The 17560-nt window shown below is 61.9% G+C and overlaps 1 protein-coding gene across 1 annotated transcript in view; it reads left to right on the forward strand.

Moving 5' to 3' along the window:
- ADARB2 (adenosine deaminase RNA specific B2 (inactive)) overlaps positions 1-17560 on the forward strand; it is a 104238-nt gene that overhangs the window by 57437 nt on the left and 29241 nt on the right. Inside the window, exons 10-12 of the mRNA XM_047754654.1 lie at positions 5509-5623; positions 13111-13279; positions 15635-15786. Coding sequence (XP_047610610.1) covers positions 5509-5623; positions 13111-13279; positions 15635-15786 — 436 coding nt within the window. The remainder of the gene's footprint in view (positions 1-5508; positions 5624-13110; positions 13280-15634; positions 15787-17560) is intronic.

A 17560-nucleotide genomic window follows, 5' to 3' on the forward strand; every position in this document is an offset into this window, starting at 1 on the left:
GTCACCAGCGCTAACAAGTCAGTGGGTATCTGTCCTATTCGTACTTAAGCAAGAATTTATGTTGCAAATGACACTTCAGCTCGTCATTTGGGATTGGGGGGTGGGGGGGTCTTTAGAACCTCTCTGTGCAGAGCTGTGGCATCCCCTACTGCCCCCCAGACCCTCCCTGCCTGTCGTCCTGCTGGCCAGATGCCCCCTGTCAGGAGGGGCCACCAGAACAGCCTGCTTGCCCCTGAGAATGGACCACACACACGGTGGGGGGTGGGGGGGGTCTGTAGGACCCCCTTCCCCACAGCACCTTCCCTCTCGAGCGCCAGGTGGCCCTTGGGCACCGACGGGGCTCAGCCGGCACTCCTCTGCCCCGCCTCCCTGGTCCCCACAGCCTCCATCCTGAGGCGGGAGCACCGTCTCGGCGACCCTTCAGGGGTTGGATGAGGAGGGAGTGACAGGCCGGGGCACATCCTGACAGCTGGTAGGGTGTGCCCTGGGGCTTGTTCCTGAGCCCGAGTCCCCCCACCTGGCCCCACTGCTTCGCTATGTCACAGGGATCCCCACATTCTGCCAGACCTGCCCTTGGAGTCGGAGGTGTCCCCCATCCCTGCTCAGAGCCCCTGATTGGGCCCCAAGGGGCTGGCCCAGGGTCTCAGCCACCTGCTTGGGTCTCCCCCAGGCTTACCACGGGGCTGCCCACCTGCCAGCGGAGAAGCCACCCCAAGCTCAATCTCAGAGGCCAGGGAACTGGATCTGGGTGCTTGTGAGGTTTGGGGAACCGGCCCTCAGTGGAGCAGCGGAGCTGTGGGTGCAGAGGGTTCAGGCTTTACCAGGAGGCCAAGTTCCCCGACCCTCTGAGCCTCAGGCTGTATGGCTGTAAGGCGGGACTGATCCCCGGTCCCAGGATCGCCTCGGCCCAGCAAGACCTCAGCGGGTGGGGGCAGTGGCGTGGCGCGCAGGTGCACATGCGGTGCAGCCTCTGCGGGGTGCAGGGCAGCCGCTGCGGGGCTGGACTTGCACTTGGAAAAAGGCCTCCTAGTCCCAGATGCTGGACTGGGCGGTCAGGAGATGGCAGCCGGACACCGGCCTGAGCGAGGTGCCAATGAGGGACGGGCTCTCTGGGACGCACGGCAAGGCTCTGCGAACTCACCGTCCAGAGGGTCACAGGAAGGAAACCCAGAAGCAGGGGTGCAGGCCGCTCGGCCGTGCGCGGGACAAGCACACTTTAAGAAGTTTCTGGTAGTTCGGACGCATGGAGCCAGCCGAGGAGACGGACCGCGCTCCACGCAGCCACGGACACGCCCTGGAATTTGAACCGATGGAAATAATTCCCAACACAAACTTGATTTTGAGCATTTTAGCCACGTCTGCCGTAAACCAAGCGCTGGGAGGGGCAAGATCAGACTACTTCAGGGTCTAAGCAGTTGGGTTTGCAGTAACCAAAGCTGACTGTATATGTTAAACCCCAAGTGATTAAAACACGCGCAAACCCCCAGTGCTCAATCAGAGGCACGGATTTCTCCCCAACGCGAATTCCAAGTTTCTGCCTCTGGCTTCTGACGCTCCCCGTAATCAGGACACGGTCATTACGTGCACACGTCCACCACGAAAGGTGACATTCAGCCGCAGTTGTGTGTGATTCAATTAAAACCCATCGCTGAGATCGGGTGGCCAGCAGACGGGGGGCGGAGGAGAGACGGGCGCGGGGCGGTTTGCGGGGGAACAGGGACAGCCCCCAGGCTGTGTTTCTCCAGCCGTTCCCAAAGCCCCAAGGGTTCAGTCCTCAGAGACCCCAGCAGGCGCCAGGAGACACCTCCCGCCGCTGCACCAGAGGCTCTTCTCCTGATGGAGGTGGTTATTTATTCACATTCGCTTCCTTCAACTTTTCAACCCAGGAAGACTAAGGGTCATAGTTCAACATATAAACTTTCCATAAACTCCTCCCTGGGAAGACCCCGGGCAAGTCTTCAAAGCGGGGCCAGGGAGGGACACCATGAAATTGAGAACTACCCCCAACGAAAATGTCAAGGACCCGTAAAAATGATGGAAGGAAAGAGGACTCTAGGAGAGCGATGTTTTGACAAAGGTCTTGGGAGCCTGCGTGTTCAGAAGCGAGGGGCGGCAGGTGCCTGGCCAGGCTGAGGGTCCGAGAACCGCTCAGAGCTGCCAAGGCCGAGAGGCCTGTCCTCGCCACGGGCCCCACGCTGGCACCTGCTCACAGTCAGTCCACAAACCATGGGTAACCAGAGACCCAGCACTCCTGGAGCCGAGCCCCAGGAAGGCGATTTACCTGCGAGGAAGGTCTTTACCTGGCAGGTGGAGCTGTGCAGAGGGCTGGCCCCTGCCGCCTTCACAGGGGCCCGCCCCACAGCCGGCACACAGGTTAGAGGCCGCCGGTGGCCCAGCCCCACCACACATCCGGGCGCCCACCTGCTGCTCCTGACACAGCAGCTGACTCTGTGCACAACTTGCTTCTCTTGACTGTCACGTTTTATTTGCCTTTTTCTGATGACTCCTCCCTTCTGTGGCTCAGGGGAAGTGATGCCGTCGCTGTGACCCGCACCCCCCAAAGTCAGGGCCTCACTTCCGATAGAAGCCCACGGCTGTCTGAGGCGGTCCCTGGACCCTGGCGGCCTCCGGGGAGCCTGGGCATCCTTGAGGGGTGAGGGAGGAGAGGAGGGCGCTCTTTCCCGTGTCCCCAGATTCCTGCGTTGATCTCTAACCCCTGCGGCTGCAGCAGGAGGAAGGGATTCAGGCTCAGTGCGGTCAGGAAGGGGAGGCTGGCCTTGCGGGAAGCCTGGCGTGGACTCCACAGCCTGAAGAGGGGTGGGTTCAGCTGGGGGGCCTCGGGAGAAGCCCACCCTCCTGGGCCATGAGCTCCACGTCTGTGAGAAACAAAGGTCTGTGGTGCAAGCCCCTGTTCAGGGCGATGTGGCAGCAGCCCCCAGACTGGGTCAGGGTTAAAGTCAGAAACTCCGGCGCAACTGGGGAAGGAAAACCACCAAGGAAGCCGGGATGTGGCCTCAGGGGAGACCTGAGTCCCGTCCCCGCCCTGCCGTCTGCAGTGAGGGGCACCAGCACCTCCCCGCCGGTGGGGCGGGCCGCGTGGATGGCTCCAGCAGAGTCCTGCCCCGTCTCGGAGGGAGTCGCTGGCTTCTGGGTTTCGTGTTTTCTGTGGCGGGTCAAAGGTTTGGGACGCCCTGCCGGGCCCCGGGCGCAGCAGCCTGCTGTCTCATCACGGCCTGCACGTTCAGGAGGATGGCGGAAGGTGCAGAGGAAGCACCTGGAAAGTTCCCGGAGAAGCGAAGGGTGCAAGACCGGCCGCAAAGCCCTGGACGTGCTGGGCACGGGAGGCGGCACGAGGCCCCAGAAGCTAATTCCAGAGCCAGCAACGGAGGAGCCTTGCGGTGCAGCCCGCGGATGCCGGGGCCGCCCTGCAGGAGGGGGACACCGTTTGGGTCCCAGGCTGACCTGCAGAAGCGCCCTGATCCTCCGCCTGGATGGGGGGCCTCGCTCCCTCCCCAGCGCAGAGCCCTGCTTCCCAGCATCGCGGCTGGACCCACATGGGCCCCGCATGCCGTTGTTGCTGGTCCTTGGAGGACAGGCCCAGAGTCTGATCCAGGCAGTGCTCCTGGGGCCTCCAAGGGCCCCAGGGGAGCAGACAGCCATCCTGGGTGGTGGACACACACCACAGGACAGAAGAGGAGACACAGAGGAGTCACGTGGAGATGGGGGCAGAGACTGGAGGGAGGCGACCACCAGCCCGGGCGCCCGGAGCCCCCAGGAGCGGGAGAGACAGGAAGGAGCCTCCCCTGGAGCTGCTAGAGGGCGTGGCCCTGGGGCCCCTTGACCTGAGGCGCCGGGCTCCAGGGCTGGGGGAGGGTGGGTTCATGCTGTTCTAAGTCATGTGTAGGGACATCACACAGGTGCCTGGGGACATATCACACGGGTGTCTGGGGACATGGCACACAGGTGCCTGGGGACATGGCACACGGGTGCCTGGGGACATGACCTGCCCCCTCTCTGGACCTCAGTTTCCAAGTCACGAAAGGACAGGAAGTCCTCCAGGACTTGTCCCTAAAGCCCCATGATCCGTAGCCGCCAGTCAAGGTGGGCGTCTTGCCCAGCAGGCTGCTGGGCTCTGGGAGCGGATTCAAGGAGACCCCAGGACACACGCCCCCAGCCCCTGCGCGGGCCCCCTCCCTCCAGCCGGTCCTGAAGGCAGCCGTGGGGGTTCCGCTCAAGCTGCCGCAGCTCAGGGCGAGGACCCGGCACTCCCGCCCTGCCCGCCCTCTGCTGTTTTCTGGGCAGGTTTCTAGCGTCCAAGAGGCAGGCCTGTTTTCACATGTTTCCTTTACCGCCTACAAGTGGGGTTCTCAAAACCGTCTCTGCATGCCTCTTCCGCACCTTCGGTTATCTGAGAACAGTCCTTTCTGCAGCGCAACGTCCGACCGTGCCGCGCAGGACAGTGAAAACCCATCCGTCACCAGAGAGCCACGTGCCCACCTTATGGAGAAGTGGCGTTTTGATTTGGCTGCAGGAGAAAAGATAATAGTAACACCAACAATGAAGGAAGGGGCTCGGTGTCTGAGCCCTGACGCAGTGCGAGGTGTGTGAGCACATGAAATCTCGTCCTCTCAACAGCACGGCCGGGGACTAGGAAACGGGCCCCCGCAGACACACGCCCGGGGTTGACTCCAGGGCCCAGGAAGGCCCCTGCCACCAGCCCGCCTCCCGCTGGAAAGCAGGTGTCAACTGAGAGGCCAGGTGGAAGGGAGGGCGGCCCCGCTCTCTGGAGACGCGTCCCCCGTCCGCCGCGTGCCGCTGCCTGGAAACCCTGGGTCACCACAGAAAACTCAGCAGCCGGCGTTAGATCAGTTTGGTGGCTATGTGTGTGCACGTGTGCAGGTGTCCGTGTGTGTGCGCATGCATGTGTGGTTGTGTTGTCTGAATGTGTGTATGTGCATGCGAGTGTGTGTTCTCCCAGGTGTGCACAGTGGCCACGTGCATTTCTGTATGTGCGTGTGTGTGTACACACTCGTGCACATGTCTGTTACTGTGTGTTTCTATGTGTGCACATGTGTCCCTGTGTGAGTCTTTGTGCACATGAGTGTGCGTGGGTGTGTGCTGCGTGTCTGCCTGCACATATGTGCACACGTGCACGTGTGCAGAAGCGTGGCAGGAGCAGGCTGGGCGGAGCCGGGGGGCAGTTCCTGGGATGTGTGGGCACGGCTGTCTGGGGTGCCAAGCCCGGCTCCTCTCAAGATCTAACCCAGGGAGCCCCTGCGGGGAAGCTCTGCTAGGCGGGGTGACTCCACTGCCGAGACTCCAAGGGCTCCAGTGCTGCGCCCAGCTACACAGGGGCTGAGTCTCGGGTCTGAGGCCCCAGGGGCCACCGCGCCCGGGGGGGCAGTGCGTGGCAGGGTGACCTCGGACGCCCGTGGGGACCTGGCTGAAGGAGGCAGGACTCCGTGTTGGCCCGCAGCGCCTAGGACGCCTGCTGCTTGTGTCTTTCAGGAATTCGCCGACTCGGTGTCCCAGCTGGTCACGCAGAAGTTCCGCGAGCTGACTGTGGGCCTGGCGTCAGCGCACGCCCGCCACAAGGCGCTGGCAGGGATCGTCATGACCCAAGGTAATGCCCCGCGGGCCTCCTGCTGCAGGAAGGGTGTCGCATATGCTTGAGCCCAGGGACCGAGGCGTCTCTTCCCACGGGGACACAGAAGAAACAAAAATGGGTCACACTCGGTGACAGAGCAGATGACCCGCAGCCCCAAAGCCATCCCCGGGCGCGCCCCTGGCAACGCTCCAGGGGAGAGGGGAACGGGGCCCGGCAGTCCCTTTCCATGAGGCGTCTCCGCACCCCTGGGGTCCCAGCTGCAGAAGCTGAGCCGAGGTCCGTGCCCGTGGGCCACCCAGGCCGAGGCTGCCCCTCTGCGCACAGAGGGCCGAGTTTACCTCCCGCGCTGCCCCCGGAGCCCAGGGCACCCTCCCGCAGGGGCCCTCCACCCGCCCTGCCCACTGATGGAATATTCCCTCTCAGACTCAGGAACAGTCCGTGCTGACCGCCCAGGCCAGCCGCCAAGGTCGTGGCCGCTCTGAAGAGCAGGCTGGGAGAAAGCGGTGCCTCCTTGTGAGCGATGGCGCTTGCTGAGAGCATCTCACACGGACCTACTGGTGGGAACCAGCCAGCTGGCCATCTGAATTCAACTGTGCCTCGTTCCAAAGTTCTGGACGAGCTGGTAATGGCCTACCAGAAAATAAGTATTGTTTAAAAAAGTTAATTTGGGAAGTTCCCGTCGTGGCGCAGTGGTTAACGAATCCGACTAGGAACCTTGAGGTTGCGGGTTCGGTCCCTGCCCTTGCTCAGTGGGTTAAGGATCTGGCATTGCCGTGAGCTGTGGTGTAGGCCACAGACAAGGCTCGGATCCTGCATTGCTGTGGCTCTGGCGTAGGCCGGTGGCTACAGCTCCGATTCGACCCCTAGCCTGGGAACCTCCATATGCCATGGGAGCAGGCCAAAGAAATAGCAAAAAGACAAAAAAAAAAAGTTGATTTGGGGGCTAAGTTTCACAGACACACTTTCTCTGCAAGTGTAGCTCAGCCTCAGGCCGGAAGGAGACCATCGGCTGATGCCTGAGAGCACAGGTGCTCGAAGGCCACACCTGGCCCGGCGCCTGGCCCGGCCTCCCTCTCCTTCTAGACACCCAGGGACTCCTCTGGGGGCCTCAGGGCAAGGCCACTGGAGTCGGAGCAGAAGCGCTCAGGACACTGTCTGAGGTCTAGCGAGGTCACGTCACTTCAATTTCCCCTCCGGGCGTCGGAGTGAAATGGAAACGGCACCTCACAGCGTCACGCGGCGGCTGAAGTGCTTTGAAAGGGGAAAACCCTGTTCTAAGTCAAAGGTGACTGCTCCGTCAGCCACGCGGCTGAATCCCGGGCAGGCCTTGCGCTCGAGGCCCTGGCGCGCCCTCCTGCCTCTGCCAACGCCAGCCCTTGTAGAATAAGGAAGGCTCCAGAGGCGGAGCCGAGAGGCGCTTCCGGCAGGGCCCCCCCACCCCCCACTGGGCGTCCCCTGGGGGCTGTGGCAGTGCAGGATGCCCTGGGGGTGGCACTCAGGTTTAAATCCCCACACCTCCTGCAACTAGCGAGGTGGCCAGGCCGGTGGGCTCCCTGGGGCCCCGTCCCCACCTTTCCGGCCGGGGTGTCAGGGAGCGCACCTGGGGGTCCCAGGAAGGCTAGGGGTATTTGTGTACATCCAGCGCTTAGAAAGACGTCAGCCCACGGTGATCACGCCACACCAGCACCCTTCTTAGGGGATGCCCGCGTGCCTGCCATGGGCCACGAGCCCTCCCGCTTCCGGGCAAAGAACAAAACACCTCAGGGCTACCTTCGAGAACCCTGCAGGTTAGACCCACATAAAAGGCGCAAGGGGCACGGGCAGGCTGTGGGGCTACAGCACAGACTGGGGCCAATTCTGCGCTTTGGAGGCGTGTGTCTGCACAGGTTCTAGAATAATGTGCTCAAATTCATCTGGGCTGACAGATGAATGTGCGGGAAGTGGGGGGCCACCAGCTGATGCTGCTTCTTTACTCTGCAAGTAATTCCAACCCCACAAGCACTCGTCAGCAAGACTAGTGAGTAGTTTTTCAATATTTCTGAGATGCGGAGCTGTGACTGTCCAGTGTCTTCCCACTTCTCTGGGAAATTCCACGCTGGGAGGTCTATAAAGCTACTCTCAGACCCCCTGGGGACAGCGATGTTTTACAAAGACTTGCAGGGAAGTGGTACCTAAAAGTGGCCAGTGAGGGAGTTCCCGTCGCACCTCAGCGGTAACGACTTCGACTAGCATCCATGAGGATGCAGGTTCAATCCCTGGCCTCACTCAGTGGGTCAAAGACCCAGCGTCACCATGAGCTGGGGTGTAGGTCGCAGACAAGGCTTGGATCCCGTGTCACTGTGGCTGTGGTGTAGGCCAGCAGCTGTAGCTCCGATTCGACCCCTAGCCTGGGAACTTCCATATGCCACATGTGCAGTCCTAAAAAAAGACCAAAAAAAAAAAAAGTGGCCAGTGAATACACTGTTCTCTGTGCAGGTGATATACCTAAATGAACTAAATTTATTACACAAAGTGAGACATTACGAGGTAAACCTATGCTAATCAGTAATTTATGAGCATGGAAGAATCAACTGCTGAAACCTATTTTCCTGTTATAAAGAGAAGATTTAATGCACCTATTGATTAAACAGAGATTAGGGAGAAGTGCACAAAGTTCCTAATAGAAATGTTTTCAAATATTCACTTACTTAAAGTCGATGTGCAGTTTAATCCTAATTCTCATTCAGTCGTTCAAGCAAACACCTAAGAAACCTGAAGCAGGAGTGAAGTGTCTCCTGGCTTTTATAAGGCACGTATCAATTACCATGTTGCATCATTAAAGTTATGGGGAAACAGAACACGGTCCGTGGCCCCGGGTTTAGGAGGGATGGCAGCTTATTCACATCAGTGAGCTCACTTGAGTCTTTCATCAGGGGCTGCGACCATTTTGTAGCCATTCTGAGAAATACGATGGCAAAAACGTGTACTTAGGAACACAACAGGTTTTACTTTGATTAAAATAATGCAGTCATCGGTAAAAACTCAGACAGAGAACTTTCGGATGAAAAGCCGTGTCCGCCCACCCACCCTCTGGCCCCGAGCAAACTCAGAGCCTGACGTTTCTACTCACTTTTAATCTTTGTTTTGATGATTCCAGATACTTCATTGGTTCTATCTTTCTAGATTTTTCCATTCCAAGTAAGATCTGTTGAGTCACACGATTAAAATTGGCCTTTTCATTACTGTATTATAATTCCTGTGCCTTTAGATAATGCACGTAACACTTACTTTGGGTCCTCTCGTTTCCATGGTAACCGTCACGTCCTGGCCAGCTTCTCTGCACCGTAAGTGCATCATTATGTTGTCATAACTGATGATATTTATACTCTCTCCAAACCATGGCCAAGTCTTCTGTATTTTGCCTGTGCCACGAGCCTGAGCGTTGAAACCGCTAAGCAGCCTCCACGCGGTCAGGACACTGTAACAGTCGCCTCCAGAAGCCCAGCCATGCACAAGGAGAACACGACTCCAGGTCCAGAGGGCCTCGCCCCAGAAAGAGGGCCCCCACCCCACCCCCGGCAAGTCACACCCAGCCTCCCACTCCCACCACCAGCTCTAAACCACGTCACACTTAGGGGTGGGTCAAGCCTCCAGACTTCCCCAAATGCTCCTGGAATACCACGTGCCCATCTGCGTGCCCGTCTCCTTCTCTCTGCAGACGTCAGGTGCTCCATACGTGTTGGATGAATGAATGAATGAATGAATGAATGAAAAGACACGCTTCTGAGATGATAAGGCCCAAGCTACCAGCTAGAACTCTCTTGCATCTTGGTTTCCCAGCCAGCCCAGAGCCACAGTCCGATTTATTTTTCAGATGTTCCTGAGCCTGCTCTGCATGTCGGCTACTCCACACACACCCTCTCGCTCTCACACAAGACTGTGTGCTTTGTAGTGGACGGAAACAGTGAAGGAGCGCATGCTCTTTCGCGCTGTTCTAGCAACGGCGTGTCTGCAGAGCAACAGAGCAGGGTAACTGCAGCACCTGCGAGATGTGGCCACCCCGTCACTGTGCTGCAGGCACACGTAAAACCCCTGACATCTCTTTCATCCTCGAAATCCCAGGGGTGCTTCTTGTCCCCATTTTCCAGGTGACACATCGGATAAGCTCGCTTGCCCAAGTTTCAAGACCCCAAACCCTGTTCCCTGGGGGGTCAGGCTCTGCCCTCGTGGGCCAAGCGCCTCTGCAGACGTAGCGTCATCCATAAGGCAACGCACACACCCTGCATATAACTAACCATCTCCCTAAAATCGTGCGTTTGCAATATTTAGAGCATGAAAGTGTGGGGACACTGGAATCTTCCCATTTGTGGAGACAGAAAATCAGGACCCTGACGGGAGGCCCCTCCACCCCCACCTGTCTAAAGTGAAAATCTCCCCCTTGGGTCTCAGCCAGGTGCGTGCATCACAGACCAGGCACGTCTGAGCCGGCATTTTTTTTTTTTCCTTTTGGCTTCTGCCTTTTTAGAGTCATATGGCATATGGAGGTTCCCATACTAGGGGTCGAGTCAGAGCTGCAGCCACTGGCCTACACCACAGCCACAGCAATGCAGGATCTGAGCCACATCTGTGACCTACACCACAGCTCACAGCAACGCCGGATCCTTAACCCATGGAGCAAGGCCAGGGATCGAACCCTCATCCTTATGAATATCAATCAGTTGGGTTTGTTAACCACTGAGCCACGAAAGGAGCTCCTGAGCCAGCATTTTTAAATCTGCTTGCTTTGAATCTGATTAGAGGAAATTTAGAGAATAGAAAGCTGAGAAGGGATTGATTCGCAGGAAAAGCCGGAGAATGAAACGCAGACTCGACCAAATAATGACTGGATGTGAAATGGCAGGAAACTCTGCAAGTCCTCGGGACAAAGCGCTGGGGACTGGGGACCTTTAGACAGAGCCGGGGGTTCCTGATGCTGAGCCCAGCTTCCTGCAGGGAGGCCACGGAAACCCTATGACCTGGGTCATTACACTCGGCGGACACGCACCGGAAACAGGAGTGGGGTCAATTACACAGCACGGCCTCGGGCGTCTGTGCTGCTTAAAACAGACGCTTTTGTTCGCTCGCTAATTTCTGAGCTTTGGACGTGTGCCTCTTGGACGCCGGCTGGTATGTTTTACCGTCAGTTTTATTCGAGAAACTGGGTAATCACTTTCCTCCGTAATCAGATATAGCAGAGTCAGAACAGGCTAAGAATTGCTCAGCCCCAGCTGAACAGACGCCAGCGCTTCCCAGAGGTGGCCCGGAGACAGAGCTTGGGAGCCCCCGCGTCTCTCTGTGTCTCCATCTCTCTGTGTCTCTGCCTCTGTTTCTTTGTCTCTCTGTCTCTCTCTGTCTCTGTCTCTGTCTCTCCAGGGACACTCTGAGGGTAGCATTCATGCTGCTTGTCACTCAGCACTTTGCTGAGTAGACATTTCTCCCGGGCGCCACCTCCCCAGGCTCTGGGCAGTCTCTGGGATGGGACAGTGTGGTGTCTGAACGTCCCCGTGTTACTCGGCGTGGTGGACCTGTGACAGGTGCGTCTCTCGGCACAAGCTGTTCTGAACGGGGCAGAGCCTGGAGTCCAGCACAGTGAGGACTGATGGGGGAGGGTCATAGCTCTAACTTGGCAGAATCAAAAGCGGACAATCAGACCCGAGCCTGGAGAGAGGAGGTCCTGGTTCTCAGGTGGGGTTGCGCTGAGCTGCACGTGCATAGACACCTGGCAGCAAGGTGGCTGAGAAATGCTGAGATACCGTTTCCAGGACAGAGGCCTGCCTCTGTCCAGCCAGCCTGCCCACCTGAACGGCTTCCTTGGTAGCTGCTTCTCAGGCTGCAGCATGTCACTTGTCACTGTCTCAGCGGGCAGGCGGCTCCTGCTCCCCCCGGCAGAGACACGTACGGCAGAGGTGGGATCTCTGGGGTCAGCTCCTCCAGGTAGAATTTCCGAGCCAGAGCCATCGCCTCGTATGAAGAGCCGACTGCACGTGCAGCGGGCTCGGGAGCATGGGGGCACTTTGCTGTCACCGCCCTCGGCCCGCTCCCCACCTCCCAGGACACAGCACCCGAACGCGGACCTGCTGGAGAAGCCCCAGGAGTGGGTGCGGCCAGCTGCTAAGCAGTCGCGGGCAGACTGACCACCCAGAATCAGAGCCTGTGAACAGCCAGGTGGCAGTGCCGGGTGGCGTCCCGGGGGCCCCGGCTGAGCTCCCGGAATGTCAGACTGTTCCAAACTCAGGGACACGGCCCGGAAGAGCCAGTGAACAGAGAGAAGGGAAGGCCCTGGGCCTTGGCAGCCCTGTCGCCTTGCAGACCCACCAAGGTCGGGTGTGCTCCTTTGCCGGTTTGCTCCTTTCTTGCGGAAAGGTCCCTTCTGTGGCGAGTAAGGGAAACTGAGACCAAGACAGGGAGGGCGGGGTCTCCAGGCCACAGGCCCGTCACCCGGCTGTGGCCGTGGCATGAACCAGGGCTCAGGGTCAGAACTCGGCCCCGTGGGTGAGCCTGACCGGGGAGCTGTGCTGCCACCCTCCCCGAGCACAAGAGCGTTAACACGGACGTGAGAGCGCCGCTGCAGCGGAGGCCGCCGCAGACGGAAGCTGGTTCCCCCAGCAGCCCTGAGCGGCCCCCGAAGCCGCCGTGCACAGCCCCCCAGGGAGCGGGCAGGGCCGCGGTGGAGGGCCCTGCGGGATCTCAGACGGGAGGTGCTGGACGGGCCTCCGGGGAGGGAGGCATGAGTCGGGCAGCGTGGCGCGCCGTCCCCGCTGCTGGGGACGCGCTGCTCGGCCTGTTTCCAGAGCCGAAACGCGGCCCCAGAGCCGAGGCCGGGTCCTGCGCGCTCGGCTCTGTGCCCAGCCCACTGGACACCCCGCATCCCGCACGGCCCGCACGCTGTGGCTCTGAGAGGGACTTGCTGGCTGGGGTCCCGCGGGTCCTGCTCGCAGCCAGGCGTGAAGAGGGGCGCAGCCAGGCTGTCCTCTCACAAGCGCCTCGGGGCAGGCGGCTGCACCTGGCACCCACCCCTCAACTCAGCTGCCCGCCCTGCCCTGCAGGGTCAGAGCCACAGCCCAGACTCAGGGCAAAGCCACCAAGGCCAGCAGGCCCGAGAGGAGAGGGTCTCGGGGGATCTGAGGGGCAGCCACTCCACGTTGGAGAGCCGGCACGGGGTCCCGGCTGGCACCGGTGTCTCAGTGGCACAGGGGGGCCTGTCCTCACAGTGTCTTCATCCTGAGCCGCCACCCACCCCACACAACACCAACCCATCAGTGAACTTTCCAATCCAGGGGCGCTCCTCAGCCACGGCCTGGGGTGGCTGGGTGCCCGGCGGCCGCTGGCGATGCCCTGACAAGGGCGGGGCTCCAGGCGTGACCCAGATTCAGGGGCGCAGGACCCCCAGGCCCAAGCGGAGCCCAGGACGCGGAGCAGGCCCCTTCGGCCGGGCCAGGGGCGGGCGGGCGGGCCCCGGGCTCTGACGCCTTCTCGGTCCCCAGGTCTGGACACCAGGCAGGCCCAGGTGGTCGTGCTGTCCTCGGGGACCAAGTGCATCAGTGGCGAACACCTCAACGACCGGGGGCTGGTGGTCAACGATGGCCACGCGGAGGTCCTGGCTAGGCGGGCGCTGCTCCACTTCCTGTACACGCAGCTGGAGCTGCACCTGAGGTGAGCGAGAGCACGCGCTGGGCCCGGGATCCTCGCGCTGTGTGGCCCTGCCCTTGGGCCTCCTCGGGCCCACAAGTGACCGCAGCACACGACTTACCGGTGCCCACCTGCCTTGCACGCAGGGACAGGCCTGCTCACGGGGCCGCCCCTTGAAAACGGCCAGGGCCATGGGGGAGCTGCAGCGGGGCAGCCCCCGCCTGGGCCAGAGGCCGGGCGCAGAGCTGGGGGCGGTTCTGGAGAGGGCTGCCCCTTCCGTGTCCCCTCCTCGCAAGGACACTCGTCTGTCAAGAGGGCTCCCTATGACCTCCCTGCCCCCGACCCCGCGCGCTGGGGGCCCGGCTTCCACATGGGGACCCAGATCCCAGGCACATTCAGCCCAGAGCAAGGGGGTCGGGCGGGGGTGCTCCCCACGGCCGCGGCGCCCACGAACACAGGCAGGGCCCCGCCCAGGGCCGAGGCAGCCTTCCAGGAGGCTGGTCTGCGGCAAGGGCCCCAAGTGTGGGGCGGGCCACGGGGCACAGAGGCCCCCCCAGAGGAGCAGCCCCGGCCGAGCTTGAACCACGGTCTCCCTCTGCTCAGCCCCAGCCGGGCTTGTGCCGAAGAGCGCGCTTCAGACCCTGCCAGCCACCTGCTGATGGCAGCGCGACCGCCGTGTCCCAGGGGCCTGCGGTTGGCATTCCCGCAGCCCGTGCGTCTGAGCGCAGGAGCACCCGGGGAGCCGTGCTCCCTCCGCCCTGGCGGAGCCTCATCCTGAGAACTGCTCAGTCGGAGACTTCTTCCAGGGCGGGTTCATGGTGTCCCCCTTCCCAGACGCCAGGCGACGGCTGTTTCCCTCCCAGGCCTCATCCTGGGCTCCCCCACCCCCACCGCTGTGCTCAGCTGCCCCGGAACCCCCATCCTATGCCCAGGCAGCAGCTCCGGGTGTCCGCCCCAGCCTGTCCTCCTGCCGGGAGGCTGTCCCTGCCCCTGCCCCAGCCCCAGTGTGACCCCTTCCTGGACACGGTCCCCAGGCACCCGACAGCCGCCGGCGCAGGGGGTGGGCTCTTTCTCCCGATTCTTGCCTCCTCCTCCTCCCTGCCTGTTGACCGGGAGGCGGGGGCGGGAGGTCTGTAATGACCCGGAGCAGTGTGCCGAGGGCAGGGAGCTGCAGGCCGTCCCCTGCGGTGGGGCATCTCCCCTACAACACACTCAGCAGGAGCAGCCCTGCAGGCTGTGGGCACATGCCATGGGTGGCCACCTCTTTGCCGGAATCGCTGTCCTTCCATACCCTTCGAAGCAGCGGTCCCCAAACCCACTCGTGGTGGGACCTTGGGGGCTTCAGGGAGGGTCTCGTGCCTGCCCTCGGCTTGCGCAGCAGCCCCGCGAAGGGAGGGGAGGCTCAGAGGCACGAAGCGGACCCATGGGACAGCGATGCCTTGATGCGCTCGGCGTGTTTCTGTCCGAGCCCTGGTCCGTGTTGCTCCCCTGCTCCTGGCCGCCTGTAGCAAGAGAACTGGAAACCTCTCCAAGTGTGGGAAGGGTTTCTCTCCTAAATATCCAGCTGCCGGGTCGCAACTATTTCCCAATACCCCTACCTCTGGATGTGTCACCGTGGCCCAGGCCAACGGGGCCCAGGCTGAAGGCGGGAGGCACTTGGGTCCCTGCCCTGGCGGAGGAACGGCTACAGAACGCCGGGACCGGGCATTTGCTCCAGGGTCCTGGAGGGGGGCGGGGGGTCCTGTGCTTTGAGAAAGAGGGGGTGGGAGGGCTGGCAGCAGAAGGAGCAGAGGCAGGGAAGCAGAAAGGCTGGCGGGACGCCCCAAGGGTTTCCCGGGGAGAAAATATCTCTTCTGCTGCCTGTCTCAGAATCCATCACCAATGGGGCAGAACGTGTAAAAACAGCAGGACCAGCAGGAAGGCGCCGTCTGTGGCTGGTGAGACCGGGCCGGGAGGGGCCGCAGCCAGGCTGCTCTGAGCCCGGCGGGAGCCTGGGCGCTGCCGTGGGCACGGCCGATGCAGAAGCCTGTCCCCGCACTGTCCCCTGGCCGCGCCCTGCCAAGCCCTGCCCTCGGCCCATTCTCCTGAGCCAGAAGCTGGCTGCCCACAGTGGCCACGTGGACCGGGAGCCCGCGAGGACCCCAGGTCGGCCAGGGGGCACGCCCATGCCCTCGGGTCCCGGCTGCGGAGGACCCGGCTTGCAGGGCTCCAGGGCCTGAGAGGGGTGGGCGGGAGGGCAGCGCATCGGTCGCCTCCGCGGCCCGTCTGCCTGCACACGGGCCCTGCGCCAGGCCCGCGGCTGCCCGCGGAGGGCGGAGGGCCGCGGGAAGGAGCGGCGGCGGCGGGCGGCGGGCTGACCTGGGCCCTGTCTCCGCCCAGCAAGCGGCGGGAGGACGGCGAGCGCTCCATCTTCGTGCGGCTGAAGGAGGGCGGCTACCGGCTGAGGGACAACGTCCTGTTCCACCTCTACGTGAGCGCATCCCCCTGCGGAGACGCGCGGCTCAACTCGCCCCACGAGCTCACCGCCGACCGTAAGCGCCCCCACCTCCTGGCCCTCGGCCCCGAACCGCCCCTCGGCCCGGGGCCGGCGGGCTGGGCCGGGCCGGCCGTGCTGCAGCGTGGCACTGGCCTCTACAGCCCCGGCTGTGATGCCCCCGCGTCCGGGCGCCGAGAAGCCAGACGTGCAGGGAGGGCTCTTTACGGGCGACCCCCCGTAGCAGGGCAGGGAGCCCCCGTGTCCAGGACGGAGGACAGACTGCAGCAGAACAGACAGAGCCGCGTGGGGGTGGAGAGACTGAGGCTGCCCGCGTCCGCCTTCCTCTCCGCCCTGGGGAGAGTCCAGCTCGGCTTTCCAGCTGAGCCGGTGGCAGGTGATGCCAGCAGAGCCGTCCGCAAAGGCGGTGTGAGCGCTGGCGGGACCTGCCCCCCCCCCCCAGGAGTTTTGAGAGCAGGTGTCCACAGATGGTGCGTCCCCCGCACAGCGACCCTGTGTTCCCGTGGGGAGGACGGTGTGGCCCCTCTGCGCTGTCTCGGGACGTCAGCGTTTCCCCACGTGCCCTTAGGAGAGTCCACACTGACACACACCCGTGTACACGCAGTGCACCCGCAGACACGCACTCGCACCCACCCCAGCAGCAGCACGAGGCAGGCCCGACGTACACAGGGGTCGGCTCCCGATTGAGACATGGGCCCCCCAGGCTCAGGCTCGGGCTCGGAACCTGCAGCAGGAGGTCCCCCCCCCGCCCCCGACCGTGGAAGGCTCTGCCTGTGCAGATCTGCTGACCCAGGGGAGGAGAGGGAGCGCCCCCACCACAGAGCAGGGGTACAGGAAAACAGCTCTGCACAAACCCTGCGTGGACTTGACCTCTTTCTCCAACGCAGTGGGTGCAGGTCCAGAAAAGTGCCCTCTGCTTTTGCCAACTCTCCTCCAAGCCCACGGCTCTCCCCTCTGGGGAGCAGCGGGACAGACGTGTCCCTAACAGCGTCCCAGGAACATTTTCATGAGTCTGCCCGGCTGCCCTTCCGCACACCACAGGCTGGCGGCTTACAAACAGCAGGTGTTTATTCTCACGCTTTCTTGCTGTGACCTCACCTGGAAGAAGCGGGGGGGAGCTCTCTGAGGCCCCTCTTTTTTTTCAGGGCCGCACCCCAGCACATGGACGTTCCCAGGTTAGGGGTTGAATCGGAACTGCCGCTGCTGGCCTGCACCACAGCCACAGCAACACAGGATCCAAGCTGTGTCTGCAAACTATGCTGCAGCTCACGGCAGCGCCAGCTCCTTAACCCACTCAGCAAATCCAGGGATCAAACCCGAGTCCTCATGGATCCTGGTCAGGCTCATTACTGCTGAGCCACGACGGGAACTCTTCTGGGGTCTCTGTTACAAGAACACTGATGCCCCCGTGGTGGCTCCACCCTCGTGGCACATCACCTCCTGATACCACCCCCTTGGGAGTTAGGTTTCAACATCCAGAATGTGGGAGATGCAGACACTGAGGCCAGGACAACACCCTGTGGAAAATAAGCAGGAGAATCCAGTCGGGCTGCGAATGACGAGAGGGAACCTATTGAGCGTCAGCGTCTTCAAGGAGTCCCTCCGCGGGGAGGCTGGGCCGCCCCCCCAGCGCCCCCGGGGTCGCTGGATCTGCTGGCACCTGCTCCCCACATGCAGCTGTGAAACAGGCGGGACAGACGGCTGCTTGGAACCATCTTCACATTTTCTCTCCAAAGTCTGGCTTCACGAAGCCCCCGCCCTCCGGTTCTGGGAGGAAAAGTCCCTCGGACATTTGGGGTGGCCCTTCCTCC

The sequence above is a fragment of the Phacochoerus africanus genome, chromosome 12, assembly GCF_016906955.1.
Source record: "Phacochoerus africanus isolate WHEZ1 chromosome 12, ROS_Pafr_v1, whole genome shotgun sequence".
In the NCBI taxonomy this organism is placed as follows: Eukaryota; Metazoa; Chordata; class Mammalia; order Artiodactyla; family Suidae; genus Phacochoerus; species Phacochoerus africanus.